Source organism: Heterocephalus glaber, unplaced genomic scaffold (genome assembly GCF_053883595.1).
Source record: "Heterocephalus glaber isolate CG9 unplaced genomic scaffold, H.glaber_assembly_v1.0 deba00001446, whole genome shotgun sequence".
NCBI classification, from domain to species: domain Eukaryota; kingdom Metazoa; phylum Chordata; class Mammalia; order Rodentia; family Bathyergidae; genus Heterocephalus; species Heterocephalus glaber.
Genome location: NW_028258298.1, coordinates 1,443,781 through 1,455,354, shown reverse-complemented (window position 1 = coordinate 1,455,354; position 11,574 = coordinate 1,443,781). Strand labels below are relative to the sequence as shown.

The 11,574-nt window shown below is 42.3% G+C and overlaps 1 protein-coding gene across 1 annotated transcript in view; it reads left to right on the top strand.

The window, feature by feature from the left end:
- Positions 1–489: 489 nt before the first annotated feature.
- The window catches only part of LOC101716216 (beta-galactosidase-1-like protein 2), a 76,705-nt gene continuing 65,620 nt past the window's right edge, over positions 490–11,574 (top strand). Inside the window, 3 exon segments of the mRNA XM_087214256.1 lie at positions 490–1,762; positions 1,892–1,953; positions 1,956–2,097. Coding sequence (XP_087070382.1) covers positions 1,671–1,762; positions 1,892–1,953; positions 1,956–2,097 — 296 coding nt within the window. The 5' untranslated portion in view covers positions 490–1,670.

The following is an 11,574-nucleotide window of genomic DNA, read 5'->3' as shown; positions in this document are numbered from 1 at the left end:
AGTGGATGGACCTAGAAAAAGATTTTTGTTTTCTTTTTAGATCCAGAGAAGTTTGCTAAAAAGAGGGGAGTTCCTTTGGAGCCCAGATCTATATTATGTAAAATTCAGAGGAGAGGAAGTTTGCAAGTGTTCTGCCCACCCCGCAAGCTGAAGGGAGCCTCACCCCAACCTCACAGGTGTTAAATTAAGGTCTAACTTAGACACCCCCGTGGGTCTCCCCGCTCAGGTGAGGGTGCCTGCAGCCCACTGCTCCTCTGCTGCCTCTGAAGCGCAGCTGGGCGGGTTGGAGCCCGGGCCCCAGGCCCGCCCACTCCGGGCTCGGCGCTGGTCTTCGGGAGTACAGCGGCCCTCGGAGTCCCCAGCTGCGGGCGGGCTCCAGGGGAAGCCCTTCGTGCCGGAGGTCAGCAGCTGCGGCACGCACCGTCTCCCGGCCGGTTCTCGCGCCGCTGGACTGGCGGGCGGGCGCGGGCGCAGGCGCGGGCGCGGTCCCCTTGCGGTGGTGGCACGACCGGGCCTGGAGAGTAGAGGGGGCGCGACCGCGGAAGGTGGCTCTGGTCCGGTGCCCTGGACCTGGATGGCGCCCGGGGGCTTTCAGGGAAGTCGCCTTCTCAGGGACTCTGCGCCAGGCCTTCCTCGGGTCCCTTGAGGTTTGGCTCTGTGTCCTCTGACTGCTGCCTCCCGGTGTGTGTGGGAGTGTCCGCTGAGTTCTGGCTCAGCCTCTGAGACTCCTCAGAGCCACCTTCCCACTCTGTTTTGCTCTATCTTGGGCTGTGTAATCCCCTAAACAGCCTATTCCGACTCTACCCAAGGTAACACTCTTTAAACCCAATACTAAAACCGGAATCATATGGAGGCTATATAGTTTTAGTAATTCTGGCAAATCACACTTGTTCAAAAAACATTTATTGCAGGGGGTGGGGTGGTGGGGTGGTGGTGACCTGAATGTAGAATAGTGATTAGCAGAGTTTGGGGGATGTGGATTTAGAGGGCTGAATTTGATCAGTGCATGGTGTCTGCATGTATTGAAATATCATGCTGAACCTGTTAACAAATACCTGTTAAGCAAAAAAGTTAAACTGAATTGGTAAATTAGCTACTTAAAGGAAACATTTATTGATTCAGGTACTGCTCTGGGAGCTGGGCAGCTGTCTAACTTGCAGTACCGTGCCGCTTCAGTTCATCTTGGATTCATAAGATTTTTGATACAGGGAGAAAAGGGCATTTGTCCCATAGTGAGCAGCATCAAGAAAATCAGGGCCATGAAAACGATATGCTTTGGAAATTCACTGTGTGATGTTCTATGATAGCAGAGAAATGCAGAGTTGGGTTGGAGAGAATTGGGACCCTCTATGCAGGAATTCCTCTCACCTCCTGACTATGCTGGGGCAGCAAAGGGTTAGACTTCATGCCTCTGACAACCTTCCCAGAGATCATTCTCTGTTGTGTAATAAAACTCTCATGGTGTCAGAAAATCCAGGAGTTTGGCAGGCAACTCTGCTATGCAGAGTAGTAGACATTACCCCCAGTGAGTAGATGTGACCTTGGGCTGTTGTGATTCCAGGCAATGCAAAGGACTGTCACCCTCACCATCCTCCTAGCAGGCTTCTCTTGGCTCCCAGCTGCCCTCTTTCAAGCCCTGCATCTCTGACTCCTCTTCTGTCCTATTCAGCATGGGGACCTTCCTGGTGAGACTCGAATGTGTCCTGTGCCTATCTTCAGCCTTATCAGTGATGGAGCAGTTCAGCCGTGACCATTTACCCAGGTATGTTTCAAAGAAAGGCTATGGAGGTTTCTCTCCTTTGCAGGGATGCTTAGGGTACTGAAGGAAAGGCCTTTCTGATCTACCCAGCCTGTATGTCTAGGACTTTATGTACTTCCATTGTCCTTACAGGATTAATCAAACTCTCCTGACACCCTCCTACCTGAAGAGCCGCAGGGTGGGTCTACAAGTTGAGGCTCAAACTTCACGCTAGAAGGCTGCCCATTCCTGATCTTAGCAGGCACTATCCACTACTTCCGGGTGCCCAGGGAGTACTGGAGGGACCGCCTGCTGAAGCTGAAGGCCTGTGGCTTCAACACTGTCACCACATGAGTGCTGTCCTCCTAGTACTTGTTTCAAGACCAGTCTAAAGGTCATCTTTTTAGTACTTTCTTTGTTGTTTTTAGAAAGCCCTTGTCTCCTCTCAGTAGCCTAAGGATGCTCTAATTCCTCTGCAAGGCCTCTCTCTAAACATGGTCACTATGGCCAAGGCCCAGGATTCCAGTTTTCAGAGGCAGCAGCAACCACAGATGGTCCCTATTCACTGGAGAATCTGAGATAGTGAGTCTCATGCCCCTTAGAAATTCTCACTTGCTTAGGAGTCATGGCTGTAGTGAGGAATCCCAGGGTATGATGCATGTTGGAAGATGGGTTTCATTAAGAGCCAGACCGGGGAAGAACACAATCATCCACATTCTGGAAGCTGAAATTAAAGAAAATTAGGTACTTCTTTTTGTCCTTCTAACATATCCATAATTAGTTATTTCTTTCCGTCCTTCTAACATATCTGTTATAGTTTGGACATTTTTTCTAGTGTCTTCCTTTTCAGTGGCTTAATAATTTTTAAATTATGGGCTTAGAAGAAAAATATCTAGAAATTAATTTGATGAGTGATGAGGAATGTTATTTTAAAGCATTTCCCCTTAAATTGTCATCATACCTTTTACACATCATTTTTCTCTTTTTTCCTCATTTTTAGTTGCTTTTATATAGCAGTGACACATAGACATTGAAATTTTCATGAACTATTAAAATTTCAAAACCATTTTTAGTCTAAATAGGACTGTCAAACTTTTTGTTCATTTTTAATATACACAGAAAAATAAAATTTTACAATTATTTCATGAACTAAAAGGCATTCTGTTACCAAGAGACAAAATAGTATTACTGCAGAATAAAGGCAGCTTTATACTTTAAATAGATTTAGCATTATAAATAAATTGCATTGCTTTTATTTTATTTTATTTCTTTATTTTTTGGTACCCGGGATCAAACTCGGAACCTTCCACTTGCGAGGCAGGCAGCGGAACCACTGAGCTAAATCCTCGGCCCTGCTTTTAAAAAATTAATAGCTCACAGCCACAAACATGGAGGCACCTAGTCTGACAAGGTCAGATTCATTGACTTGCAGGGAGGCAGGGAGTGCCAGGGAAGCTGTGGGATTCAAGTGTCAGCAAAGTGCTGAAAGGAGGGACTTGGTTAAGATCACATTCCAGCTGGAGGGTCTGCGATGAGACTAGAAAAGCAGGCACGAATTCTGGGTTGGTGGTGGTTTCTGACACAGGATAGAAGGGGACTGAGTAGACTTGGTGCTGGCATGAGGCAGAGGCAGTGTAGCAACTGAGTCTCCCCAGAAATAGTATAGGAGAGGAGCTGGGGGTGTCATTGTTGAGAAAGCAAAAGTCACTCAAAGAGGAGGTGGGTTGGCTACAAATTGTCCATCCAGCTCTGTGTCTGCCCACAGTGTTCTCTGAGACCATACTCTGAATAATCTAGTTTTGATTTATTAAGGTATGCTTTATGGTTCAGAATCTAGCGAGTCTTGGTGAATATTCCGTGTAAGATTGAGAAGAATGTGTGTTCTGCTGTTGTGGATAAAATACCCTGCAATTCAGTCTGTTTAATTGATCGTACTATTCAGTTCTGTCATATCATCACTGATTTTCAGCCTACTGATTGTGTCTACTTTCAGAGGTTGAAATCTCTACATATATTAATGGATGTGTCCATTTTGATTTGAAGTTCTGTTTTACTTTGAGTGATTTTACACTCTGTGGGCACATACCCATTAAGGATTTAATATCCTTGAAGAATTGACCCTTTTATCATTATCTGAAGATAGTTTTTTTAAAAAAACATTTCTTTCATGGCAGGTCTGCTAGCCTCCAATTTACTCATATTTTTATTTTATTGTGTCTTTGGCTGAGGAAGTGTTTATTTCTCCTTCACTTTTTTATTAGTACATCTTACAGGACATACAGTTTACAGTCATCTTGGGGAGTGGGTACATGTAAACACCACAGGTTGGTTCTTTTATTAAGTCCCTTCCCCTTCCTGCAATCCTCCCCTCCTCTTCTAAATGAAAATTCCCCATTTTCATTCAGGTTGATATTATTAATCTTATCTCAAGTTTATGACATATAATGTTTACATTCATTGAGGCTTGTAGGTTCCTGTACATGACATATCTTTATTCTGCCTATTTCTCTTTCCTATCATTCTCTCCTCTCACCTGTGTTCTTTTGGACCCCTTCCTACTTGCAAGAGATCTATCCTCTTGTCTCCTTCTATTGGTCATATATTTATTGTGCTCTTTCTTTGTACTATGCCTTACTCAAATTAAAGATACTATACAGTATTTAAGCTTGTGACAGAGGAGGTGAGCCGCTCCCAGTGCACAAGAGGAGGCTTCCGAGCCACCGTACCCCACTCTGCAAGCACAGAGGAGGTGAGCTGCTCCCAACACACAGGGGGAGACTTCCGGGCCGCCGTATACCCCCTCCACGAGCACAGAGGAGGTGAGCCATGACAGCACGCCCCCCTGCCCCCCTCCCCATTGAAATGAGAAGACAAGTAAAAAAGTTTCAAAACCAGACTTCTAGATGACCTAAAGCAACCCCAAAGGGAAACAAGATGGAACAATCTGATACTCACCCACCTGGACTCCTTGAACTGGCAACAAAAGAGGATCTGGTAAAAATAAAATCAGAAATCATTTCTCAGATAGCATAGATGTGTCTATAGTGTAAGACATGATTAATAAATCTAGAGAGGACACAGATAAAAAAATAAGAGGAGCTGAGGAACATGATGGAATACCAACATAGGAAACAAATAGAATCCATAAAACAGATGCAAACAGATGTCCAGGAGATTAAAAACTCCATCAAAAGTCTATGGAGCAGAATGAACCAATGTGAGGACAGAATCTCAGATATAGAAGATAAGATTGCAATTAGTGACCAGGAAAAGAAAAATTTCTTTAGAATTGTAAGGGACCATGAGAAATCAATCCAGCAGCTGCTAAATGATGCAAAGAAGAATAACATAAGACTGATTGGAGTCAATGAAGAAACAGGAGAGAGTGCAGATGACATAAAAAAACTGTTCACAGAAGTGCTGACAGGAAACTTCCCAAGCAGGGGAAAGAACTTGACATACAGGTTGGGCGGAAGACTCCGAATCACCCCACTGCAGACAGGCGGGTCTGTGCACGCCCTACCGAGGTCCTGAGTCACAGAGAACACGCCAAATCACCCCGCTGCAGACAGGCAGGTCTGCCCATGCCCTACCGAGGTCCTGAGTCACAGAGAACACGCCAAATCAGCCTGCTGCAGATAGGCAGGTCTGTGCATGTACTACTGAGGTCCTGAGTCACACGGAAGACACCGAATCACCCCGCTGCAGACAGGCAGCCACCTGGTTCCACACTACAAAGACGCAGAGGACACCAGACCACCAGACCAAGGTACTGAGTGCCGCTGTTCCCGGCCCAGAGGTACGGGCTTCTGAGCCGTCGTCCTACTGCTCCTGGTCCAGAGGACAGGGCTTCCCAGTCACCATCCCTCCCGCTGCTCCCAGCCCAGAGGAAAGGGCTTTTGGGCCACCTTATGTCCCATTGCTCCTGGCCCAGAGGAGGGGCTTCCAGGCCACCATCCCTCCCACCACTCCCGGCCCAGAGGGAGGGGCTTCTGAGCCGCCATCCCACTGCTCCTGGTCCAGAGGAAGGGGCTTCCCGGCCACCATCCCTCTGGCTGCTCCCAGCCCACAGGAAAGGGCTTTTGGGTCACCATCCCTACTGATGCTCGTGGCCCGTAGCCCACCTCACCCAGCTCAGAGGAGGTAATCCATGCAGGCGCTACCAGCCACCCGCCCCAGTCGAAATGAGAAAACATGTAAATAAGTCTCAAAACCAGACTTCCAGATCACCTACAGCAACCCCAAAGGGAAAGAAGATGGAACACTCTGATACTCAACCACCTGGACCCACTGAACTGGCAACAAAAGGGGATCTGGAAAAAATGAAATCAGAAATAATTTCTCAGATAACAGGAGAAATTGTGCCCCTAGTGCAAGACATGATTAATAAATCTAGAGAGGAGCTGAGGAACATGATGGAATCCCAACATAAGAAACAAATGGAATCCATAAAACAGATGCAAATAGATTTCCAGGACATGAAAAACTCCATTGAAAGTCTACACAGCAGAATGAGCCAATATGAGGACAGAATTTCAGATATAGAAGATAAGATTGCAATTAGTGACCAGGAAAAGAAATATTGCTTCAAAATTATAAGGGAACATGAGAAATCAATCCAGCAGCTGCTAGATGATGCAAAGAAGAATAACATAAAACTGATTGGGCTCAATGAAGAAACAGGAGAGAGTGGAGATGACATAAAAAATCTCTTCACAGAAATAATGGCAGAAAACTTCCCAAGCAGGGGAAAAGAGCTTGACATACAGATAAGTGAGGCATATAGGACTCCAAATAGCCTTGATCAAAAAATATCTACACATAGGCATATCATTGTTAAGATTCCAGAAACACAACAGAAGAACAAAATTCTCCAAGCAATCAGAGAAAAGAAACAAATCACATACAAAGGAAAGCCCATCAGAATCACAGCAGACTTCTCAACACAAACCCTCAAGGCAAGAAGAGCTTGGAGTGACATATTCCAAGCCCTAAAAGAAGACAGCCTCCAACCCAGATAGATGTACCCTGCAAAACTATCTTTCAAAATGGATGGAGAAATAAGATACTTTCATGACAAAGAGCACCTTAGGAACTTCGTGAATACCAAACCAGCACTCCAAAGAATTTTACACAATATCCTAGGAACAGACATTGAGGATCACAACCCCAGGAAGCGAAGCAGAATGAACCCATCTGGCATGACAAGAAATTAAATGTAAAGGGGGGACAACCCAACAAAAAGAAAAAGTCATGGCAATGACAATTCAATATGTTTCAGTTATAACCATCAACGTTAATGGTCTCAATTCAAAAATCAAAAGAAATAGACTGGCAGAATGGGTCAAGAAGCAAAATCCAACAATATGCTGCATACAAGAAACACACTTCATTCAAAAGGAAACTCATAGACTGAAAGTTAAAGGGTGGAAAACAATACTGCATGTGACAGGAACCCGAAAAAAGCATGAGTAGCTATTCTCTTTGCAGGTCAAGTAGATTTCAAACCAACACTGATTAAGAGAGATGAAGAAGGACACTACATCTTTGTAAAGGGAACAATCCAAGAGGAAGAGATGAAAATCATAAATATCTATGCACCAAACACTAGTGCACCCAACTGTATAAAACAAATACTAACGGACATGAAAAGTCATATATGCACTAATACAATTGTAGTGGGGGTCCTCAACACCCCACTGTCACAAATAGATAGATCAAGTAGACTAAAAATAAGTAATGAAATACTAGAACTCAATCGAACTCTTGAACAAATGAACTTAACAGATGTTTACAGAGTCTTCCACCCCACAAAATCAGAATACACATTCTTCTCAGCTGCACATGGGTCATTCTCCAAAATAGACCACATACTCACACATAGAACATGTTTAAGTAAGTGCAAAGGAATTGAAGTTATCCCCTGTATATTATCAGACCATAGTGTGATGAAATTGGAGATCCATAGCAAAAGAAACTCAAAAAATTTCATAAACATGTAGAAATTAAACAACACACTTCTGAATAACCAATGGATCATAGAGGAAATTAAAGAAGAAATCAGACAGTTCCTTCAATTAAATGACAATGACAATACAACATATCAGAATCTATGGGGCACAATGAAAGCAGTCTTAAGAGGGAAATTCATAGCAGTGAATACGCATATTAGGAAAACAGAACGAGCCCAATTAACCTGATGCTGAACCTCAAGCTTGTAGAAAAAGAAGAGCAGGACAACCCCAAAGCTCATACAAGGGAGGAAATTATAAAGATCAGAGGAGAAATCAATGCAATGGAGACTAAGAGAATGATACAAAAAATCAATGAAGCCAAGAGTTGGTTCTTGGAAAGAATCAACAAAATTGACAAACCTTTAGCCAACCTTGTCAGAAAAAGGAAAGAAAAGGCCCATATCCATGCAATTAGGAATGAAAAGGGTGAAATTACAACAGACCCAGCAGAAATCCAGAAGATCATCAATATTTACTTCCAGAACCTATACACCAATAAGATGGACAACACAGAAGAAATGGACAGATTCCTAGATACATATGAATTACCAAAGTTGAACAAAGAAGACCTAAAAATTCTGAGCAACCCAATATCAACCAATGAAATTGAAAATGTAATTAAAAACTTATCAACTAAGAAAAGCCCGGGCCCTGATGGCTTCACTGCTGAATTCTACAAGACATTTAGAGAGGAACTGCTGCCATTACTGTTTAAACTCTTCAGTGAAATTGAAAGGGAAGCAATACTCCCAAATTCATTCCTGGAAGCAAGCATCACCTTGATCCCCAAAGCAGAGAAAGACCCAACTGAAAAGGAGAACTATAGGCCAATCTCGCTAATGAACATAGATGCAAAAATCCTTAATAAGATAATGGCAAACAGAATGCAGAAGATCATCAAGAAGATCATACACCCTGATCAAGTGGGACTCATCCCAGGGATGCAGGGATGGTTCAACATAAGCAAATCAATCAATGTAATACACTATATCAATAGAGCCAAGGACAAATCCATATGATTATCTCCATAGACACAGAAAAAGCATTTGAGAAAATCCAACATGCATTTATGATAAAAACCCTACAAAAAATTGGAATAGATGGTCTCTACCTCAAACTGATAGAAACCATCTATGAAAAACCAACAGCCAATATCATACTGCATCGTCAAAACCTGAAATCCTTCACACTCAAATCAGGAACAAGACAAGGATGTCCACTATCACCACTCTTGTTCAATATAGTTCCGGAAACATTAGCCATGGCAATTAGACAAGAGAAAGAAATAAAAGGAATAAAGATAGGAAATGAAGAAGTCAAATTGTCATTATTTGCAGATGACATGATACTCTATATAGAAGACCCCAAGAACTCCACCAAAAGTCTTCTAGACTTAATAACCAAATTCAGGCAAGTAGCTGGTTCCAAGGTCAACACACAAAAATCAATAGCTTTCCTCTACACCAATGACAGACTCACTGAGAGAGAAATAGGGCAAATAATTCCTTTCACAATAGCATCTAAAAAACTGAAATACCTAGGAATCATCCTAACAAAAGAAATCAAAGACCTCTTCTCTGAAAACTATAGCACTCTGAAAAGAGAGATTGAAGATGATATCAGAAAATGGACAGACATGCCCTGCTCCTGGGTAGGAAGGATTAATATAGTGAAAATGGCCATACTTCCAAAACTGCTACATAGATTCAATGCAATTCCAATTGAGATCCCAGCAGCATACTTCATAGACCTTGAGAAAACAATCCCAAACTTCATTTGGAGCAAGAAGAGACCCAGAATAGCAAAAGCAATTCTAGCTAACAGAGACATGGCAGGGGGTATCACAATCCCCAACCTGCAACTCTACTACAAAGCTACTGTGATAAAAACAGCATGGTACTGGCAAAGAAACAGACTTGAGGACCAGTGGAACAGATTAGAAGATGCAGAAACAACACCAGACACACTCAGCCATCTCATCTTTGACAGAGGAGCCAAACACCCTCACTGGTGGAAAGATAGCCTCTTTAATAAATGGTGGTGGAAAAATTGGATTTCAACTTGCCAAAGATTAAAACTAGACCTGTATCTCTCACCATGCACTAAACTAAAATCAAAATGGATTTAGGATCTAAATATTAAAATAGAAACTCTGAATCAGTTGGAACAGAGGTTATGTAGAACTCTTGAAGACATCGGTGTAGGAAAATATTTTATGAACAAAACCCGAGTTGCCCGTGAACTAGCCCAAACAATCAACAAATGGGATCTCTTATTAAAAGGCTTCTGCACAGGAAGAGAAACCACCAGCAGTGTGAAGAGACAACCCACAATGTGAGAAAAAATCTTCACCTGCTCTTCCTCAGACAAAGGTCTGCTATCTTGAATCTATAAAGAACTTAAAAAGATCAGACCTCCCAAATTTAAAGACCCAATCCAAAAATGGGCATCTGAAATGAACAGACATTTCTCAGATAAAGAAGTAGAAATAGCAAATAAATACATGAAAAAATGTTCAACATCACTGGTTACTCGAGAGATGCAAATGAAAACAACACTGAGATTCCACTTCACTCCAGAAAGAATGGCTGCTATCATGAAATCAACCAGTAACAAATGCTGGTGGGGCTGTGGGGAAAGAGGAACCCTGCTCCACTGCTGGTGGGAGTGTAGACTGGTGCAAGCACTGTGAAAATCAGTATGGAGATACCTCAAAGAACTAGGACTGGAAGTCTCATTTGACCCTGCTATTCCACTGCTGGGGATCTTCCTCAAAGAATTAAGAGAATCATAGCACAGTGATATATGTGCACTCATGTTCATAGCAGCACAGTTTGTAATAGCTAAAACTTGGAAACAGCCCAAATGCCCATCAACTGGAGACTGGATAGAGAAAATGTGGGGTTTTTTTATAAAATGGAGTACTACTCAGCCATAAAAAATGAGAAATTAGAGACATTTATAGCTAAGTGGATGCACATTGAGGCGATACTCTTAAGTGAAATAAATAGGACACACATGTGTAAATACTGAATAGTTTCTCTGGTGTGAGAAACTGAAAGTGTAATTAAGGACTAAATGTATAATAGGTAATGTGAAATAGGAAGAAAAGGGGCAAAGGGGAAGGAAGTGGGAGGGCTAGGGAAAAGGATAGAAGGGAATGGGATTAATATGAGAAAATGGAAAAATAGGAACAAAATCTTTGTAAATAGGGAGGACTGGAGGGGTTGAAGGGAGGTCTGGGCAAGGGTGAAAAATAAGAACCAAGAGAGACTATGTAAAGGTGCAAATTTCCAATGATGAATGTCATTATATTGTATACCTAAAATGTACCAATGATCAGAATGAATAATCGATAATGTAAAATAGGAAGAAAAGGTCCAAAGTGGTAGGGGTAGTGGGAGGGGCAGGGGAAAGCAAAGAAGGGAAAGGACAAATGCTGAGAAATGGAAAAAATGGAAATAAAGTCTTTGTAAATAGGAAAGGGTGGAGGGTGTGAAGGGAGAGCTAGGAATGGGGAAAAAATAAGAACCAAGATGTATTATGTAAAGGTACAATTCCCAGTGAGAAATGTAATTGTGTTGTATACCTACAATGTACCAATAAAAGAATTTAATACAAAAAAAAAGAACTTGACATACAGATAAGTGAGGCATATAGCACTCCAAATAGCCTTGATCAAAATAATCTACACATAGGCATATAATAGTTAAGATTCTAGAAACCCAACAGAAGAACAAAATTCTACAAGCAGTTAGAGAAAAGAAACAAATCACATACAAATGAAAGCCCATCAGAATCACAGCAGACTTCTCAATGCAA